We start from the raw sequence: 22,429 nt of genomic DNA, 5'->3' as shown, positions 1-22,429 counted from the left end.
TTTGTGAATTGGGTCGGAAGCATGATGCCCAAGCTCTCTCGCTGGCCCAGTTCGTTATAAGCAGGGCGTGTGGGACCCGCTGGGCCCTGTAATATTTGGGCTGATCCTCCAGGTCAACATATCTTTTTGCTTTGGTTCTCTTTATTTTTCCCAGTCCCTCCTGAAAAACGTCCTGATACTTTCCGAGGACTTCGTCCAGGCTGCCAGTACCCATCCGGACAATTTGTTGCCAGTACCAATCACGGCCTCGAAGACTGAGTCTAAGTCCTTGTACCACTACCAGTGGTAGCCTAACCGACTGTTGTCTGAGTAAATGGGATCACCATGGTACTTATGATGGTCATTGGTTCACCAGTGTTTGTTACCAGTTGGGCCTTGGTATCCCTTAAGCCCAGGTGCAGGCTTCCCATGCGGTGCCTACGGAAAGTTTGTTGTCTGATAATAGAGACAACAGTCCCTGTATCGATTTCCCTGTCCAAGAGATGACCTTTGACTTGGAGCTTTATTCTAATTGGGGCTACTTTGGAGGCTTCTTCCTTTGGCGGGGTAACGCGCAAAGCCCTGGTTCGGAGCTCTTGTGTCACCTGGCCAGGGTGATGCGTTTGCTGTTGATTCTGGCAGCCTCGCCCGGCACAGTTCCTGCAGTTGCAAATACAGCATTGTTGTAGTTACTCCTCATTGTCCTCAGGAGATATGTCCTGCCGTGATGGCCCTTTGCCATCAGGTCTGACCGCGATGTTGCCTTGGTGGTGACTGGACCATGTGAGCCCTATCCATGGGGCGCAAGGGAGGGGTGGGGAGCGATCTTCAGAATGGGAGCCATAATCCATGGAATTCTGAAGCTCTTGGACCCCTTTTTCGCATTCTCGCGGAAGAATTACAGCTCCATGGCCCTATTCAAGTCCAAGGCTGACTCCACTAACAGCTTGCTTTGAGCAACCATATTGTTAATGCCACACTGTTATGGGCCAGGGTTTTGAGAACCCCAAAGAGTATCATGGAGTTCACCTGACCCACGACTTTTAATAGATTGTGGTTATGGGGAGCACACGGTCCACTCTGCAGGTATGGTGCAAACAGAGCTTTCCAGTACTTTTAAATTAAAACAATGTTTATTCGATGAACTCAAGTTAACCTTTTTAAAACATACAGTGAACATCTTAGCAACCATCAATTCACATACAACCCCAAAAGAATACAACACTAAGTAATCCTTAATAACTTCCCAAACAACATTCAGAAGACAAAAGAAACACCTTTTAACAGAAGCTACTGAGAACATTTATAAATCTGAATTCACCAAGTGATCAAGAGATAGTCTTTTCATGGCAGAGAGATCAACAGTACACCTGCTCTGTCTGGCTTCAGCTCCAACACGGAAAACAAAACTAAAACACACACTGCAGCAAACAGCCTAAAACGAAAGTAAAAAGCTGACAGACAGCCCAGCTCCACCCACACTCTGATATCACTGCAGTAGAAAACACCCAATTCTTAAAGGTACTCTCACTACAGATATTTATATACACACCCATTTATAAACACCCATTTCTTAAAGATACTCTCACATGACACACACACAAAAACGATCTCTTAACATCTCCAGAAGAGATAGGTCAAAGTTACAATGTTCAGTTAACTTGCACAGGTGCATCAGAAAGTCCATAACGATTCTCCAGGGGTTCATCGGTTGTATTGAACCGTTACTCTGCATTATTACAAACAGCTTAAGTTCATAATGATTCATGACAAGTTCCACACGATCGCTAAAGGTTCTCGAGTCTGGGACCGCTGGGTAGGTAAGGCGTTTGATTACACTGAATGTCGAAGCCCCACCAGGTGGTCAGGAGTATTACCTTCTGTTGATCGACTCCAAAAATACCATTTGCCTGGAGAAAATACCATATTCGTTCAGTATACTGGGCCCAGTCGTCTATGTCTGCGGCAAAGGCCTCCAGCCTTCTGAAAAGCGACATTTTCAAAATCCCACTAACCTCGCTCCGTGTTGGGATATTCCGGTTCAGTCAGGACGTCCAGAATCACAGCCACCGTTTTCCTCGTTGCTAGTCTAGAAAGCTCAGGAAGCCCAAGAGGCAAGTTCAACAGTATTTAATAAACCAACGTAAAGTAATGGCTGCAACACGGCTTACAGTTCAAAGGTCCCAACCTGGGCTACCAATCACACCTGTCCCAGTCCGGGCCGGCTTTTATAAAGCAAATTTATGAGCCCCAGCCTGGCAGGCCTCCGCCCACTAGCAGGGGAGTTTTTATTCCATGGGTGAGATCAATTGAGGTGTCCCGGTGGGTCTCGTGAGGGTTATTACATCCTTTAGTTCTTTCTCCATCATACCATTGCCTTGTTTCCCACTGAAATATATATACTATTAGCTTCAGACATTCTCTGGAGTAGCAAGTTCCACATTTTCAGCATTCTTTAGGCAATTGTTGCATCTGAAGCTGTTGGTGTGGTTTTGGGTTTTTTTGTTGTTGGTTAAATCCTTAGTTAATTGTGAATTTTGAGATTTCTATTACTTACCTGATACTCCCTTGAAATCTGCCTGGTTTAAAGCCAGGAGTAGGTACAACCATATCAAGATGCTGACCACTGCCACTCTTTGGGACATTATTTCCCCTTCCTGCACCTGAACTTGTCACCACTTGTCAGTTAAAATTATGTCCAAAAAATCTAAAACAGCCCATGTTGAGACTCCAGGGTAAATCAAGTAAGAAGAACTAAAGTTGTTAGGTTGATAGATGTTCAATGTTAAACCAATATAAATGAAAATTGTAATAAATATCAGAACAATATTTAGCCTGTTGCTTCTGAGCACAGGTCAAGGCTATGGTGTACCATGAAGCCCTATGCTGAGCCAGGCACTAAAGACTTTGGCAATGTCGATGATGAGTCATAACAGGTGTCCCTAATGTGAAGATGTGCAGCCAAGAAGAAATCAAACATAAATTAGATCTACATAAGGAGCAGAATAAATAAAGTGAGCCTCATGGCTTCCATGTCCTTAATTGCTCTTAGCTTCAGCGGGAATGCATTAAAGTCTACTAGAAGTAAATAATTTAAGTACTATTTCAACTCTTTACTGTTTTAATTTATGCTTCGATTTCTGATATCACTAATTCATGTAAGAACGTGCAATCATGTTAATCATAAACTCACTGCTAATTGAAAATCCATGTATAAATTAATGTATAACATAACAGTAGCTGTAGTAGAAGGCCGAACCAAGCACAGTGTACAAATGATGCTTTATTGTATGAGAATATTAGTGTGTTGACATAAATGGATATTAGACTTATTGTGTAACATCTGTGTTTGATCCCATCTTTGATAACCCTGCCAACAAAGGGAATGAAGTAATTTTTCACAGGTTGGATCATTGTGCTGTTAGATTGTTCCAATACATTCAGTTTGAATATCAAATGTTTTGAGAATAAATTTTGGACAAATGCTGCACAAACTCAGCCTATCTAAAATGTTTCAAAAGGAATATCTGATCTGTTCTTTACTTCCCTTTTTTTGTGGCATTGTGATATGATCAAAAGGTCTGAAGGAGTTCCCTGGGGTTCATTTCTCATGTAAGAACTCTTTGTTCAAGGATGCTTGGTAAATGATGTGTAAGCAAAGTTGAAGAGAACTGCAAAGGCTTTTTGTTTTATTGTCTTGTAAGAGACACGGCAGCAGTTCCAGCACTGTAATAATCTGCTGATGACAAAATGACTTTGTGAACAATGCAAGGTCAGCTTATTTAAATATTTCAGTGGCACACCAAACATAGAAGTGCATGTTATTGGTATTATTCTGACACAACAGTGACTACACTAGAGGCGTCTAGTGGTCATGAAAAATGCTACTTAAATGCATTCTTTCTTTATTTTTGTATAAGAAAATTATGTTTCTTGTAAACTGTCAATTTCAGGCAAAAATGATGATCACCACAGTGAAGATTGTAATATTAGAAAGGCCTCTCCTGTCAGAAAGACATGGAATCTTAGCTGAAAAGGTTACTTAGGCATAGTCGGTCTCTGATTTCAGACAACAGAAATTATTTATCAGCTCGACCCCACAAATCTAAATCTGGAAACATCCAAAAATTGAGTGAAATCTAATTTTTAAGATTATAATCAGTGAGCTCAGTAAAACACGGCCTATATTATTGGCTGAGTTTGTGCAATTTGTAATATTACAAGAAGCAAGAAATTCTAATACAAATTACTTTACTTTCAATCGTATGGAGGTGGATTCTCCGTCACCTGCCACTGGTAGCACGTTTCCTGATTGAGTGGAGAATCGAGCGTAGGCCTAAACATGGGATCCAATGCTCCGGTCCTCCGCCACCGGTGACAATACGCTACACGCCCCGCGCCGGCGGGAAGATGCAAATGGGTACCTTACATCCATTTACATCCAGGCTCCCGTGATGCTTCAGGCCTCTCAGCCGGGATTCAAAGGGGCTTGAATTGCTGCAGGTATTTTCAAGTGTGGCCCTGACGCAGTGGATCTCATGGTGGGTCAAGTGGGTCAGTGTGTAATGTAGTTGCCCCCCAAAGTCCATTGAAAGGTCACCCTCTCCCCCACAACTCCAATCCTGCCCCCTCCGTCCAAAAGCATCCTGCATCAGAGCCCCCCCCAAGCCCTCCCGATATTGCTCTTGATCTGAAGTCACATGTAGACCTGAACAGATAAGGATGGCAGATTTCCTTCCCTGAAGGACATTGGTGAACCTGATGGGTTTTTACAAAAGAACATGGGCTGGATTCTCTGGGTTCTGGAGACTTACTGCTCCAAAGGAAATGGCAGAAAGGTACTCAGGATGGGAGAGACCAACACGGGGGCCTTGAAAAATGAAAATTGCTTATTGTCACGAGTAGGCTTCAATGAAGTTACTGTGAAAAGCCCCTAGTCGCCACATTCCGGCGCCTGTCCGGGGAGGCTGGTACGGGAATCGAACCGTGCTGCTGGCCTGCTTAAAAGCCAGCGATTTAGCCTGGTGAGCTAAACCAGCCCCTCCTTCAAAAGCTATAAGAGAAAAATGAGCAACAAATAAACCACCTACAGTAGAGGAAAGGTCCTAAGGTAGGGCCTGAAAATAATAAAGGGAAGGAGGGGAGTGGGGGTGCCAAAAAGGAACGGCATGTATATTGAAGAAATAATAACCATTTCAATGATCTCCTGTACAGTGCAAAAATGTAAACTTCAATAAAAATATTTTTATAAAAAAAGAAAAAAAGTATGAAAAATAAACCTGCTCATTGGTTTGTAATGGGCCTTATCTCACTAGAATGCTGATCTGTTTACTCCCAGAAGCTAGTGTAAACACACAAGGGCAAGTTTGAGAATATTACAAGAGAGTATTCAGCGGAGATTCAAACATTTTAACAAATGTGTTGACATAAATGGGTAGTACACTTGTTACAACAATCCTGCAGCAATATTTCAAATTACTGAAGTAAATCACCCCTAAATTGTTTGTTGCACAGCAGTACTCTAGTGACAGTATTGGAAAGCCTTCTTATCTATAGCTTATTTTGGGTCTCCTGAGCTTTATCCACATTTTGTGTGCATGCTTTCAGTATGCTTTGAGTTGGCCATCACTGATCGAAAAGCCTCCATTGGGAAAATAATAAGGAGGTAGTAGCAGGACATTTGGAAAATCATAATACAATTCTCCACCTCACACTGCCAGTAGTGGAGCTACTGATGAGGCGAAGGAGAGTCCAGCGGTTGTGAAGTAGGGATCAGCACCAGGCAGTGATCTGTTTCCCAACCATGCTGGGGTCGGGATCGAAGTTAGCATTCCGCACTAGCGGAAGGATGCAAATGGACCATTAAGACTCATTTGCATCCAAAATTAAGATTCATTTGCATCCACTTAGTGGGCCAGGCATCATAGTCTCCAGGCCCTTGTGTTTCTCGGGTCCTCTGGGCCAGGATTTGTGTGGGTGTGAATTACTACTGGTCCTGACGAATGTGTAGTGGTGGTGGACCAAGGAGAATTCTTTACAAAATATGTAGAGGGACAGATTGTGCTGAGGAAGCAGAGAAGCTACAGAAGGACCTGGACAGGCTAGCAGAATGGGCAAAGAAGTGGCAGATGAAATACAATGTAGAAAAGTGTGAGGTTATGCACTTTGGTAAGAAGAATAGAGGCATAGACGACTTTCTAAAGGGGGAAAGGCTTCGGATATCAGAAGCACAAAAGGACTTAGGAATCCTAGTTCACGATTTTCTTAAAGTTAACATGCAGGTTCAGTTGGCAGTTAGGAAGGCAAATGCAATGTTAGCATTCATGTCGAGAGGGCTAGAATACAAGAGAGCAATGTACTGTTGAGGCTGTATAAGGCTTTCGGCAGACCCTATTTGGAACACTGTGAGCAATTATGGACCCCATACCTAAGAAAGGATGTGGTTGCCTTGAAAAGGGTCCAGAGAGGGCGACATGTGGCACAGTGGTTAGCATTGGGGCTGCGGCGCTGAGGTCCCAGGTTCGAATCCCAGCCCTGGGTCACTGTCCGTGTGGAGCTTGCACATTCTCCCCATGTCTGTGTGGGTTTCACCCCCACAACCCAAAGATGTGCAAGTTAGGTGGATTAGCCACACTAAATTGCCCCTATTTGATAAAAAATAATTAGGTACTCTAACTTTATTTAAAAAAAGAAAAGGGTCCAGAGGAGGTTCAGAAGAATGGTCCCCGGAATGAAGGACTTGTCATATGAGGAGCGGTTGAGGACTCTGGGCCTGTACTCAATGGAGTTTCGATGGATGAGTAGGGGTCTCATTGAAACTTACAGAATACTGAGGGGCCTAGATAGAGTGAATGTGGAGAGGACATTTCCACTAGTAGGAGAAACTAGAATCTGAGGGCACAGCCTCAGACTGAAGGGACGTGAGGAGCAATTTCTCCAGCCAGAGGGTGGTGAATCTGTGGAACTCTTTCCCGCAGAAGGCTGTAGAGGCCAAATCACTGAGTGTCTTTAAGACAGAGATAGGTAGGGTCTTGATTAATAAGGGGATCGGGGTTATGGCGAGAAGGCAGGACAATGGGAATGAGAAACATATCAGCCATGATTGAATGATGGAGCAGACTCAGTGGGCCGAATCCTACTCCTCACCTTATGGTCTTAATCAGTTTCCCCCAAAGTCCATCCGAGGGCCAGCCCCCCCCCCCCCAATACAAGCCTGCTCACCCACCCCCACCAGATCCCCTAAATAAACAGACCCCCCCCTAAGACCTCTAAATAAGGAATCCCTCTAGACACCCCCTAAATAAAGAGACTACCCCCAGAGACCCCCTAAATAAAGAGACACCCCCCACAGACACCCCAGAAAAGTGACATCTGTCAGGCATCCACCCAGAAAACAGACCCCAGCCTGGAAGCTAGAGAGCAGTCCAGGCAGAGGTAGTGAAAAATTACTGCATTATCACTCACCTGGGTAATATATCTGCTGTTTCAGACACACAAAACACCACCTATCAATTAGGAGAGAGAAGACCAGTCAGCTGTGTTTAAACATTCCTCAGCTCTTTGATCAGCAAGCCATTCATCCATGTCATCAAGACAATGTTTATAACCATCAAGCTTTGCTTGACAGCTCCTGGACCACTTCAAACAGAGTTAAGTGCTCTCAATTTCTAGCTGATTACTTCAAAATCACTCAACTATGAAAGGAGGCGACTGAAAAGTACTTCATTCTGTTTGAAGTGGTCCAGAAGTTGTCAATCGTTTGATGTTTATAAATATTGCGGTTAGAGCACTTCAGTTAGTCAACCATGAAAGAAGATGAATGGAACAATGCTGACAGCTGTGTGTGTGGAATCTGTCAATCACAGCCTATTGAAGTCAATATCAAAGAGAAATGAATGAATGGCTTGCAGATCAAACATCTGAGGGGGTTTAATCACAGCTGAGTGGTTTTCTTTCAATCCTGCCACTTTTAATGGTTCTCTCATATAAATGTGATTTACATTTTTTTAGCCGAAGTCTATGGTTCATGCTATCAATCAGAAGTGCATGGTGAAACTCCAAAGGGCTCTACTGCATACATTAAAAGTAAAATAACAGTTCACTGTTCCCTTGTGGCCTGTTATCCCAGAATACTTTATACATAGGACGATCATGTTTTAATTTGTAGAGAGCAGGGGCTTTTCATTGAAAGTGAATATTTGTGTTTAACAAGAGAAAATGTATTCTGAAGCAAGTTTGGATCAAAACAGGCTTCCCTTGGTAAACTGGCTGAAATACTTCATGGTGCCATTGATGACAAAAGTGCATTTTAAAATAAGTCATGTCATTCAGAATGTCACAAAAAATGTTTCATTGATTCAAGGGATCATGGGATGTGGGCATCTTTGGCAAGGCCAGTATTTATTGCCCATGCCTAACTGCCATTGAGAAGGTGGCGGTGAGCTACCTGCTTGAACTACTGCTGTCCATGTGGTGTAGGTACATCCCTAGTGGTTTCTGGTCAATGGTAACCTAAGATTCTGGTCAATGGTAACCCTCAGGATGTTGATAGTGGAGGTTTCAGCAATGGCAATGTCATTGAATGTCATATAAACTTGTTATGGTTGACTTATAGAATCTTGTCAACAATCAGGCAGTTAACTCGACAAATGCATTAGCTTAGCTCAGTTGAGAATGACGTTTCCTTTAAATTAGAATATTTACCATTTGAATACACTCTGAGGCCTAGATTTATGTCCCGGGTCATGTTCGCCGAGTTGGGAGATTTCCTGGCTCAGTCAATCCGACCATTACAAATGTCCAGAGGTCAGATTTTTGGTCTTGGGGACAGGCTGAAAAAATGAGTCAAGAGACCAACCCTGGAACGAATTCAACCTTTACACCTTTGACACTTACTGTGCAGCTTTGACAGGTTTGACACTTACTGGATAGCTTTCACAGCTGGACAGTTCCTTCATATTGCCTTTACAGTAGTATATTTCATAGTCAGTCCCTCGACATCGGGACAGTTCCTGAATAGCTCCTTAACATTTCCTTGACAGTTTATTGCTGGACAACTCTTTTATAGCTTAACAGTTCCAATGCGTTTATGCGTAAATAGAGCATAATCCGAAAGGTTGCCTAATCTCTCCCAAAGGGTGTCTTATCTCTCCCAATGGGTGCCTTTGAGAATGTGAAGCAAGGGTTAATAGCTAGAACAAGCCAGAATTAATGGGACACATTAGTGGAAAATTACAAATAGGGGAGTTGTTATTGAATTTGTGAGCCGACTCATGACTGTTAGGCGAATAGCCTTGAGAAACAAGGAAGATGGCTGGATGACGGAATATGAAATGTGGGAGCCGCTTGCAACTATGGCTAAACACCTGCTGTTTATGCTAACACATACTCATGTGCCAATAGATAACCTCAAAGTCTGTAAAATCATGTACTGGAACTATTGCAATAACAAATCTATGCTTTGTAATGGGGGCAAGCTCAAGTGAATGTAAGAGACAGCCCCTTAAAAAAACATATAAAAAAAGGATGATTTGAGCAATACTTTGGCACTCTCCGAGGTGGTTCTTTGGAATACCTAGACGGCTGCCCCGATCGCAAGAAAGAATATTCTGAAGTACGAACGTGTTCGAGAGTACTTTCTTCCGGACTGAGAGACAAGTGAATTAGAGACGCATTCACACCTTACCTTTCCCAAAGATGTCTTGGGCCGCCAAATCCAAAGGGGTACCTTACCTCTCCAAAAGGGTACCTTGGCTATGCATAGGAATCCATCAAGTTCAGACTTCCTCTTACCTGTTCTAATTCGCATGCTCCAGTTCTCCCAACATCCCACTACAGTGGGAAGCTGGTGATTTAAATGACCAGCTGCCTCTGCGAATGATGCATGCAGGAACCCCAGCTTGACTCCAGTCTGTCCCCGCCAGGACAGGAAAGGCTGGGTTCAGGGGTGCACCAAGAATTTCCAGCCCTTTTCCAGGATTTTCGCCAAGACGGAGAGGCTCTTGATCATGGCAAAAATACAGGCCTAAGACTTGAGAATATAATGAGCAATGTGGTTGGCTCTTAATTACCCTCAGAGTGGGTAATAAATGCTGACCCAACCAGTGATGCCCCATCCCATGAACGAATAAAATAAATAAATCTCAGCTGCATTACTAGATTGCTTCAGATAAAATGTCTCCCCGTTTGATACCACAGTAGTTTTCCTCCATTATATGGGACAATGTATTGTCCTGATCAGTTGTTCATTATCAAATCTTTACAGCAAAATATAAAAATCAATAATCTGAAATAAATTTACTTACTCGTAAGTTAACCAAGGAACCTCGCTGGCACCAGTATTGGTAGTCAAAATATCTCGTTTTACACCTAAGACAGTTCCATCGTTGTCTTTTGCCAGCAGGTCAATTATTTCATTATTGTACACTTCCACTATAGACACTTTAACAGAATGTGTTTCATGTGGTCTATTTGACAACAGTCTGTAAAGATAACAGAAGCCTTTCATTTAGAAACTAGTGTCTGAAAGTCAAAGTAAACATGCATTAGGTATACTGAATAATTTATTAAATATATTATATTCGCAATTCTTTTTATGGCACAATCTGTAGAATAATATATTTGCCTGTTTGTGAAACCTGTTCAAGGACAATCTCTGCTGCATTCACATCAATGGGAAACGTGGGTCGGGATGATCCGCCCTACCACATTTCTGCCTCACCAAGTCGGTGGGATGCTCCGTTACGCTGGCTGGTCAATGGGGTTTCCCACTGTGGGGCAGCCCATCCGTCGTTGGGAAACCCCCGGGCTGCCGGCAAACCGGAACATTCCGCTGGCGGAGAATCCCTCCCCTGATTTTTACATTAGAAATTGAACCTGAAAGTTGAAAATGTTTTCATCAGACATAAGTTGGATTGGAATTGAAGTGCACCCTGTTCCGAGATACCCTGCTGGGAGTTTATTTTAGAACGGGGGCAGGTAAAGGTGGGTTTGTCTGCACACTATACTCCAAAATGACATAAATGGAGTGCATAGCACTATTTCAGGCTTGGGTCAGCAAAGACAGAAGATTTTTCTGGGCTGAAAATAATCGGAGCGTGATGCAAACGGTAGATCCCGGGAAAGGCCTCACATGAGATCTAACCAGATCTTGCGAGACGTTGTGATCTGGAACCCGCCAACAATGGGAAGGACCCAGTCTTGCACAGCTAAGTGAGTTTAAGAACCCACTTAGCTGTGCTGACGCCGGATTGATCAGTTACCCGGCATCTATTGCCCTCGCCGAAGAGACCCCAGCCAGGCGCCGTTGAGCACTGGTTTCTCAAATGGGGACCAGGCGGAACGGTACCGGGGGTCTCCCAGATGATTGGAGGACCCTGTGTGATCGGTCTCTGGGCAGGGTTGATGCCACCCAGGCACCTTGGCAGTGCCACCCGGGTGCCAGGTTGACAGTGCCAGGAGGCCAGGCTGGCATTCTGCCTGTGCCAGGGATCGGGGCGGGTGGGATACCCTGTCCATGTGTGGTGGGGCGCGGGGGGCGTTGAGGAGGTCGCGAGATCGGAATGTCATTTTAAAATGGCGCCCGATCTGTTCCTGCACTCAGTGCAAGAAATGAAGTTAAGTGCAGTCTCACGGGGAGTTCCCCGCTGGAGCACGAAAACAAGATAGAGTGCCGTTAGATAATGGGGTCTGTTAATCCTGCCCAGAACTGATTGGGTTTCCTCCAGTGCTCCAGTTTCCTCCCACAGTCCAAAGATGTGCAGGTTAGGTGGATTGGCCATGCTAAATTGCCTCTTAGTGTCCAAAAGGTTTGGTGGGGTTACTCAGTTAAGCGGAAAGAGCAGCGCCCTGACCCGAGGTGGATGCCCGTTCAGAGCATCAGTGGAGTCTCGATGGGCCGAATGGCCTCCTTCTGCACTGTAGAGATTCTATGATTCCATACCTGTATAACTCTCTTGCAGCTTTTGGGATAATTCCTTCATCAAACTGTGGCTCAGGAAAAAGAGAGAAATTTTCTTTAGAATGTGGTCCGAACATAGTATAAGTCTTGCCACTGCCCGTCTGCCCATATGCCATGATGCATACATTGTATCTAGAATATAATAAGATCATGAGAAGTGTGAGGATTTTAAAAAATCATTATTACATTTTCTTTGAATATTCTGCCATCTGTCACGTCCAAACATAAATTTGTAACCATATTGCATTTTAATACATCTTTCTATCCTGCACAATCTTTGAGAACAAACTTGAAAATCCTTGTTGGGAACCGGGGACAAATGAGGTTTACTGTCTGCACAGAAAACCATGCTGCTTCAATTCTAATTCTCAAAACTATTACCCATTTTTCTTTTTAATAATGGCTAAATAAGATAAAGCCCATCTTGGCCCTTTGACATATCAGTGCTCCATGAATTTCTGTCTCCATTGCCACCAATTGAATATTCATGATTCTAGTCATGGTTTCTAGAGTAATGGCATACAACTCAAGCGATGTACCTTAAGGTATTAAACTATCATCTATAATAGCAGATAGAATCAAATATTCAAATAAAATGGAAGATGATATTCATTTTAATCATATGGAACTGCTTAACCTGAGAATTCAAGTTATTTTTTCCCTCAGTCTGGTCTCAGTAAATATACCATGTCGGATTGTAGGTAAAACATTTTATTTTATTTGCGTGTCTTGCAGGCTGACTCACTCTGCCAGAGTCTTGTTGAGTCCCCAGAGTGAGTGAGGCACAGAACAAAGACTTTGTCTCAAGTACATTGGTATAAAAAAAATGAGGTTACACACACAACCAAATAAGGTAACTTGGCAATTGTAGGGTTTTCATAGGTTCTCTTACATTCCTTAACCTAGTCATATAAGGTAATCTTAGCAATTACTGGTCCCAATAAGCTGCCCTCACATTCCTTTTACCTGAGGCCTCTGTGATCACCCATCCCCCTCACCATGATACTCCTGACTTCGCCTGACTACCCACCATGCTTCAGTGCCATCCCCTTTTGTTCATTTCCTCAAACCTATTTACAATCATAATTCCTGAAGTATTAGAACTGATTCCACGAGAGTACATTCCAAGAAATCATTGGCATGAAGTCTATGATTTACCTTTCTAAATTTTAATTTGTGTAAATTCACCAGCATGCACCCATTATTTCCTGTACTGCATGGATTACAGCATTTTAATTAATGCATTCTATCACCGGTACACGGCATGCTGAATTGATCGGGTTTTATAATCAGTTCACTAAAGTCCACAGAAAATGTAGGCGGTTGCTAAATAGGATCAGCATTGTAGCAGTGGTTTGCACGGTTGCCTCATAGCGCCAGGGTCCCAGGTTCGATTCCCGGCTTGGGTCACTGTCTGTGCGGAGTCTGCATGTTCTCCCGTGTCTGCATGCGTTTCCTCCGGGTGCTCTGGTTTCCTTCACGGTCCAAAGATGTGCAGGTTAGGTGAATTGGCCATGCTAAATTGCCCTTAGTGTCCAAAACGATGAGGTGGGGTTACTGGGTTATGGGGATAGGGTGGAGGTTTGGGGCTTAAGTGGGGCACTATTTCCAAAGGGCCGGTGCAGACTCGATGGGCTGAATAGCCTCTTTCTGCACTGTAAATTCTATGTTCAGTATAAAACAACCTGTCAATATCTATTACCTGGCTTAAATAATAAAACATTAATTGAGAGAGACTTTTTAAAAGTTATGTTATTAACAGTAGTTAAATATTTACTTGTAGAAATAGTAGGCAGAATCTTCCCACCTTAGTTCCTGCTGGAACAGAGGACCATTTTCAGGTGGAGAACCTGAATCTCTGATTAGACCACCTTGTGATTCTTCTTTCCCAGAGGAAAACCAATTAAAAGCCCACTTCTGGCTTCCCCAGCCAATCAGAGAGGATGGGTCAGATGACATACCTGAGCAGCAATGAAGTATCTCTATTGAAAGGGACCCTGCCTCACAATAGGAGCAGTGTTTGGAAGGAGAGTTCCATTGTGAATGGGGAAAGAGCTGCAGAATGGATGCCATCGATACCTTACCTCCGGTTCATGGACTTTACCCTGGAGTCAGAATTCAAGAAATAAGGGAATAGAGATGTCCTCTTCCCTGAGGATGGTAGGACGTGGCCAGCCAACATCAGTAAGCAGGCATTGCTTCAATCTGCTGAGGCAGTGAGCAGCAGTGGCGTGGTGCTGAGGGCCTGGGTCCTGTGCTGAAAAAGCCTCAATGACCTAATTCAGCAGGGCATGACCTACAATTCTCAGCTGACACCCATCACTCTCTCACTCCCTAGAAGTCTCCTGCACAAACCCTTTTGGTCAACACACCTGTTTTCATACACATTCCTTTCTCTCCAGCCTCTTCCTCAGATCTCCATCGCAACAGACAACACTCACGGGACTTCCGGTGGCGGCATGTAGGAGGAAGTCGAATGTTCAGTGGCTCCTGCTCGAGGCTTGATTTTTTAGAATTTAATGCCCAGTCCCAGGTGCTATTTTTCATTAAATAAGTTCAGGAAGACATAAGGAAGGAGGAGGATGTCCAATAACCAAAAGTAAAGGGGGCGAGTAAAGGTGCGCCGTCGAGTTGAAGGTTCTGCTCGGCAACTGGAAAGCTGGCGGGGACTGGGTCGCACTGTTGATGACCGAGGTGATGATTCTGAAATCTGAAAAACAATTTGCAAAGCACATGGAGGTGATGAGGAAGGAGAGGATGGCGGCATTGAAGGTGCTGGTGGAGGAGATGATTGCCCTGGTGAAGGCAACGGTGTTGAAGGCATCGGTTATGATGCGGGAGCAGGGTGAGAAACTGAAGGGAGCGGAGGAGGCCTTTTTGCAACACAGTTCACCTTGGTGGGTGAGGAGCTGCAGAGGGTGGTCGAAGCCAACAAGTGTTTGCGAACCAAGGTGGAGGACCTGGAAAACCGATCTAGGCAGCAAAATCTGAGGATGGTGGGCCTGCCCGAAGGGATGGAGGGCCCAAGGCTGATGAGGTACTTGGCCAAGATGTCAGCGGAGCTGTTGGGGGAGGGGGAATATCCCTCTTGGTACGAATTGGATCATGCTCTTTGGTTGTGGAGGCCTAAACCAAAGGCGAATAGACCGCCAAGGGCAGTGCTAATTTGTTTCCATAGGTACCACATGAGGAGAAGGTCCTGAGTTGGGCAAAGCAGAAGTGGGAGGTGCAGTGGGCTGGAGCTGGTATACATATATACCAGGACTTAACCGTGGAGTTGGCAAGGAGGCAGGCAGCCATCAGCCAAGTGAAGAAGGCACTGTATAACAGCAGTGTACGGTTCGGTGTAGTGTACCCAGCTAAGTTGAGGGTGACATACAACTCCAAAGACTTTTATTTCGAGATGGAGGAAGCGGCAGAGGCATTGTGAAGGCAGAAGGACTGGGGCAGAAGTGAGAAATGGGACTGAGGATTGGACTTGGACTGAGGGTAGGGGAGGTGGAAGATTGCATATAGTTGTAGTTTTTTTAATTTAATGTTATTTGTGTTACATGAGGTGAAGTTGCCTATTTGTACAAGGTGGGATTTGGGATTTTTTGTAATGGTTCTTTGAGGTTTGTGTGTTTCCACTGGATGTGTGTGTTTTGACGGGGATTTCTTTGTTTTCCTAAGACCGGGTTGGGGGAGGGGAGTGGGCCTGGGCGGGGTTTCCACACTAGCTAGCTCAAGCTGGCTAGGGAACAGGAGTGTGGTGGGGGGAGGGGCTGTGGTCATTGGTGTCTGGTAGAACAGGTTTCGATGGGCCTAGGTGTGTAAAGTGGGGGGAAGGGACCGATATTAGGTGAGGTGCTTTTGAGGAAATGGATGGGGGATTCTGGGAGAGGCGGAGGGGTTCGATGGTAACAATGGGGCGGGGCGGGTCAAGCTCATTGGGCAGGGCCTGGAGTTATGACAAAGGTGGATGAGGGTGAGGGACCCCTGGTTAGGATAGTTCGTGGAATGTGAGGGGTTTGTTGGAGGGAGATTTTCAGTGTCAGCTTGAGGGTAGTGCTCGTGAACTTGAAACCAGGGTCCCAGAGGCTATTTTCGGAGTGTTGGACCAGCCAAGGCTGCAGGCGGAAGCGGAGACAGCCTTCACCTCTCTCATTGTTCGGAGGCGGGTGCTGTTGGGGTGAAAGTCAGCTTCTCCACCCTGCGCCCCGGCTTGGCGTGGGGACCTATCTGAATTTATTGACTCTTGGGAAGACGAAGTTCGAGCTGAGGGGGATGAGTGAAGTGTTCTACAATTCTTCTGAACTTTCAAGAATTGGTTGCCATTGCCATTGAGGGGGGGGGGGGGGGGGTATTGTTGTCTTTGATTACACTGTTTACTGATTGACAGTTAATTGTTGTTTTTACCCGGAATGTATATGTGGATGTTTTGGTCTGTATATTAAGCAGATTGCTGTCTGTGTTTGGGGGATTGTTCTTGTATTTGTTTGGTTTTTTTTCCTTTGGGTGCTTATTTGATGAAAATGGTGAAAATGAGAATAAGAATAAAAAAGAACAGACAACACTCCCACTTGCCTGCACTCTATTACCTACTCACTCCCATTCCTCACAGGAACCCCTCCTCAAACATCTACCCTCAATCCTCAGCGATCAGTTAACTCTTCACACTATTTCTCTACCTTTCCTCATTGTAGGAAAGTGCGGACAAATCCAGGGGAAAGCAGAACCAGGGTGGAGCTGCAGTCATGGCAACCCTAACATTGATAAAGGAGGAAACCTTGGAGATGGGCAGAGTGGCACCTGTACAAGGAGAGATGGGGAAGTCAATGAGGCTTGGTGACAGTATTAGATATCCCACTGTCACTTGGCACTTCATTACCACTCATGTTGATGATCAGCACTAGCTAACTTGGGGACCCTATGTCACCCAGGTTCAGCACAAACTCATGTCTTTCACCTCCCACAGTTGAATTGCTGGAGCCAAGAGTGGAAGATTGAATTTCTGGAGTCTTCAGACAAAAACTATCTTTCTATGAGGATGCACCATTTGCAGACTCCTGTACATCTTCTATCAGCATAAATATACACACTTTCAAGGGTCCAGCATCATGGATAGACGATGAAAGATGGTGAGGAGCACACCCCATCAGCAGATGCTGGAGACAAGGATAGCAATGGACAGTGTCAATTGGAAGGTGCAGGACAGTTTAAGCTCTGCAGAACGGTGCACAGATGCTGAGCCTTGAGATTATTAACTAAAGGCTTACATTTGGGACACAAATCAATCAGTTTCCTGAGACAGCGTGCACCTGTGCACAGAAAATGTAGGATTCCATATTTAATAAGAGTGCTGTGATGCCTCAGGAAGTCGTGCTGATGATTACCTCCACTGAAAGAGTGACCGGCCTCATATGAAACAAGCCACAGAGTGCATGCTAGCCCACAGCAATGACTTGCAAGCACCTTTCCCCTGCCTGGTCTGACAGAACCTGCCCAGATGAGCAAGTCTGCCCCTACACAGATGTGGGTGGGGTTGTCTTTGTCAAGCTACTCAAAAGCTCTAAAACTTAAGAGGATGCCCGCCATGGGCATCACATCTGTCAGTGCAGGAGACTGAGCAGGTTCCTTCTAGCTCTGCTGAAGCTCCATGGAGCACCACGTGGAAGTAAAAGAAAACATATCAGGAAAAGGTCGACACAGAGTTAACAGACTGGATTTTTGAGTTGGCTTGCGGGAGTCAGGAGATTTCCCAGTTCGCTATACTCACCTCATGTAAGGAATGGGTTAATTCTGTTCACTGTGAGGATACTTGGCAGCCTTTTATCGCCAGGATGTTTACTGGAACATAAAGCGCCAGAAGTTCAAACTCAGGTGTTCCCATGCCATGCTATGCTTGTTTAATACTTCATTTATCCAACTATTTGCAATATCTTGCTGACTTCCCCAAATGCTTATCTATTAGACTTATTGGACTGCGCCTAGGACCCAGAGTCATGACTAGTTGACTAGTGCCAGAAATCGAATCTCGAAGCCGCCATCGACCCAGGGGCCCCTGACGAGCAGAAGGGCGTGAGATTCTTGTTTTGTATTTTTAAAAATATTCTTATATGTATTATTTTGCTAATAATATATATACTCTAAGCAGAGTAGACAAACTTCTGTTGTTGTTCTCCTTATTATATTGTGTCATGCAAGAACCATTAATCAAATTTTAGAGGGAATATTAGAGGTGATGAAAAACAACAGAATAGAACTATATGTAGCATCTCCAGCAAATGAATGCTGGAACGAATGAGGGAAAATCTCAAGCAGGTTAAACAAGGATAGGTCCCGGCCTGGATCGCAAACGAACAACTAATAACCCTCAGTAACAGAAAGATGTGTCTCAATATTTCAAGCTGCCAGTTTAGGCAACTGAACAAGGTGTGGTTCTGGAAAGGTTGCGGAGGAGCTATAAGTAAAGCCTTGGGAATGATATTAGGAATACCAATAATTTTGGGATGAGAAATAGGATTGCTTGTTTTGGAAGTGAACAACAGAGGAATTATTAAAGAAGAGATTCGTATAGCCCATGGGAATGTTTTACATTATGTAGTGGAAAAGAAAGGAAGGCGAGTGGATACAAACTTGGCCAAATGTCAAGAGGCGGGTGAAACAATTGTCCATCTCTACCCTATTTATCTTAATGAACATGCCTGATGTGGATTTAAAATGAATAGACCTAAATTTTACTGTGAACATCAGAACCCTTATGCTGGATTCTCCATACACCGACGCCAATACTGCGTCTGGCGCCAGGACGGAGAATCCATTTCCGCGCACGGAATTGGGACCGGCAGCGGTTCCCCGATACTCCGGGGCTCAAAAAGCCCCAATCTGCTGCCATTGCCTGAGTCCCGCCCCACTATTCTGCGTCCCCGACTGGCCGAAGTCCCGACGGCGTGGATCTAATGTCGTCCTGCCGTTCGGGATACTCAAGTGGCGGCTGCGGACTCAGTCCATGGCCGCCATGGTCAGGAATGGGCCGATCGGAGGGCAGGGGTGGCCTCATATGGGACCGAGCAACTTTTGGACGGGCAGTCAGGGTCGGACACTCGGCCGAACGGGGGCACTATTTAGGAGGTCCAGCTCCACGGTCTGAGTCCACCATGGAGCATGGCGCAGCCGCTTGAGGCCGCCACTGTGTGCATGCACGGCTTTTGACCCGGAGGTGCGAGGGCCCGTATCTGCAGCTAAAGCTGTGAGCTTCCCGACGGGTCCCTGCTAGCCCCCTGCAGGGCTATGAATATGGGGCCTTTTCATGCCAGTTTTTCCCCAAGGAACAGTTCAAACTGTGCTGATTTCCTCTTACTACCTGCCCATAAGTAGAGGTGTCTTGAATTCGTTTTTAAAAGAAGGAGGTGGCATGTTTTCCCATTCCCTTGATTTTTTTGTGATTCAATTGTAATAATACATTCAAGTTAGGATTACCTCAGGTTAGTTTATTCCACATGTTCAAAACCCAAAGAAAAGTAGTGTTCATGACTTCCCACTCCACAGATTCACACAGTAAAAGGGTGGGGTGGAGAAAAAGACTTACAATATAAAGACAACAAAAATAATGAATATTAATTTATATGAATTTCAGAATCCCATTCCAATGAGGTTCGGTTAGTAAAACAATATGGAAATCTTTGAAATGAATTGTGCTGCTGCACGATGGGCTTTTCTGTGCTTAGACAAATTGGCAGGCATCGATGAGTTTGAACTGTTCTTTTCCTGTGGAATAACTCTTTGTCAATAGCACACAGGTTATGTGCCTGCACCATACCAATTTAGAAAAGACAAGTGCACTTTAGAGGAGTTGAGACTGCTTATCCACACTGGTTGTTGTAGTCCTGTCCAGCTTTTGTTAAACAGCAGTCTGGCTGCAAAGCCAAATATGTAGGGCTGGATTCTCCGTTTCAGGAACTATATCCCCATGCCGTCGTGAAAACTGTGGTCTTTTACGCCAGAAAAACTGGCGTCAAAAGGCCAAAGATTCACAGCCCTGCAGGGGGCCAGCAGAGAGACATCGTAGAGCTCACAGCTCCAGCTGCAGATACAGCCCCCGCAATTCTGGGTCAGTGGCCGAGCATGCGAACGGCGGTGGCCTCCAGCAGCCGTACTCCATGGCGGAGTGAGACCTGGACCGCGGAAATAGTGCTCCCGATCAACCATGCGCCCGACCCGGACCACTCACACATTAAAGGCCCTAGCCAGTATTAGACCCTCCCCCGCTCTCCGATCGGCCCGCCCTCGACCATGGCGGCCGCGAACTGAGTCTGCAGCTGCCTCGCGAGTATCCCGAACGGTAGGAACGGATTAGAAATACATCGTCGGGACTTCGGCAGGACGGGAGCGGACAACAGCGGGGCGGGCCTCAAGCAATGGCCGCGGGTGGTGGGATAGGCGGCGCGGTGTACTCCCCAACTACATCGCTTTTCGGGTGCCGGAGAATCGAGCACTGGCACCGGTCCCGATTCCATACATGAAACTGGATTCTCCGCCCCGCCGCCGAATGCGATTTTGGCTTGGTCATGCTGATTTTCTTTCTCCACAATGATTTCAAAAGGGATGTTAATCCAGCGTCTGGAATTGGTTCGATTTTGGGACAAGTAAAGTCTCAGTCATTAGTTGGTGAAAGGGATGCCATCTCTACTGAGGCTCCCCTGGTGTTTGGCAGACCTACTGATTCTGTCAGCAAATGACATCCCGGAAGTTTCCTTTGAAATTGCTATGAACAGTCCCATGGGTGATGTAAGTGTTAGATTCTCTCTAGGCATAACAAGGTGTGATGTTTCAGACACTAAGGGCTGGATTCTTCCACCCCGCCTGCCGCAAGATCGCCTCAGGCGGAATGCGGAAATTGTAACGGTTCATTGATCTCAAGCGGGAATTTCCAGTTGCCGGATGGGCGCAGTCAGGGAATCCTGCCCTAAGAAAATGATTTTGTATTTGAAACTCCTGGGGACAGTTCCCAGAGAGAGGGCCAACCCTGTGATCAGGGGACTTATAGCAACAATTTCATTTTCTTTGTTCAGCAGAAAACGACTAGTATTAAAATTAAATAGCAATAAGGATAATTTTTATAATATGATGGTAGGTTTCTTTCCATGTCATAGAAACTCAACACTACTCTTCAAAAGGCTCTTAATTGCCTTTTAAACTGTCATAATTGAATTCCCATTGGACCAATATGAGTTCCAAGCTGAACTCAGCCATGGGAAATCTGCACGTTACAACCCGAAGTCTTTTATCTCATGTTTCCCACACAATTTGCTCCTGAACCCGCCTCAAACAGCTTGGGAAAATTCAGTCCAGTGTTGATCTCCAAGTACTTTCCATCGCGTGGAAGAGCTTTTTCAGCTTTCAGATCATCATCATCAAATTGATTTCCTATGTATATAAGAACATAAGAACTAGGAGCAGGAGTAGGCCATCTGGCCCCTCGAGCCTGCTCTGCCATTCAATGAGATCATGGCTGATCTTTTGTGGACTTAGCTCCACTTTCCGGCCCGAACACCATAACCCTTAATCCCTTTATTCTTCAAAAAACTATCTATCTTTACCGTAAAAACATGTAATGAAGGAGCCTCAACTGCTTCACTGGGCAAGGAATTCCATAGATTCACAACCCTTTGGGTGAAGAAGTTCCTCCTAAACTCAGTCCTAAATCTACTTCCCCTTATTTTGAGGCTATGTCCCCTAGTTCTGCTTTCACCCGCCAGTGGAAACAACCTGCCCGCATCTATCCTATCTATTCCCTTCATAATTTTAAATGTTTCTATAAGATCCCCCCTCATCCTTCTAAATTCCAATGAGTACAGTCCCAGTCTACTCAACCTCTCCTTATAATCCAACCCCTTCAGCTCTGGGATTAACCTAGTGAATCTCCTCTGCACACCCTCCAGTGCCAGTACGTCCTTTCTCAAGTTAGGAGACCAAAACTGAACACAATACTCCAGGTGTGGCCTCACTAGCACCTTATACAATTGCAACATAACCACCCTAGTCTTAAACTCCATCCCTCTAACAATGAAGGACAAAATTCCATTTGCCTTCTTAATCACCTGTTGCACCTGTAAACCAACCTTCTGTGACTCATGCACTAGCACACCCAAGTCTCTCTGCACAGCGGCATGCTTTAATATTTTATCGTTTAAATAATAATCCCGTTTGCTGTTATTCCTACCAAAATGGATAACCTCACATTTGTCAACATTGTATTCCATCTGCCAGACCCTAGCCCATTCACTTAACCTATCCAAATCCCTCTGCAGACTTCCAGTATCCTCTGCACTTTTCGCTTTACCACTCATCTTAGTGTCATCTGCAAACTTGGACACATTGCCCTTGGTCCCCAACTCCAAATCATCTATGTAAATTGTGAACAATTGTGGGCCCAACACGGATCCCTGAGGGACACCACTAGCTACTGATTGCCAACCAGAGAAACACCCATTAATCCCCACTCTTTGC

At 45.0% G+C, this 22,429-nt stretch overlaps 1 protein-coding gene across 1 annotated transcript in view; it reads right to left on the bottom strand.

Annotated features, from left to right (window-relative positions):
• Nucleotides 1-22,429, bottom strand: part of kif25 (kinesin family member 25) — a 248,505-nt gene that overhangs the window by 45,213 nt on the left and 180,863 nt on the right. The window contains exons 10-11 of the mRNA XM_038803315.1: nucleotides 11,921-12,070; nucleotides 10,284-10,460 (exon numbers count right to left, since the gene is read on the bottom strand). Coding sequence (XP_038659243.1) covers nucleotides 10,284-10,460; nucleotides 11,921-12,070 — 327 coding nt within the window. The remainder of the gene's footprint in view (nucleotides 1-10,283; nucleotides 10,461-11,920; nucleotides 12,071-22,429) is intronic.

Source organism: Scyliorhinus canicula, chromosome 1 (genome assembly GCF_902713615.1).
Source record: "Scyliorhinus canicula chromosome 1, sScyCan1.1, whole genome shotgun sequence".
Lineage (NCBI taxonomy): Eukaryota > Metazoa > Chordata > Chondrichthyes > Carcharhiniformes > Scyliorhinidae > Scyliorhinus > Scyliorhinus canicula.
This window is presented reverse-complemented; position numbering and strand designations above follow the sequence as displayed.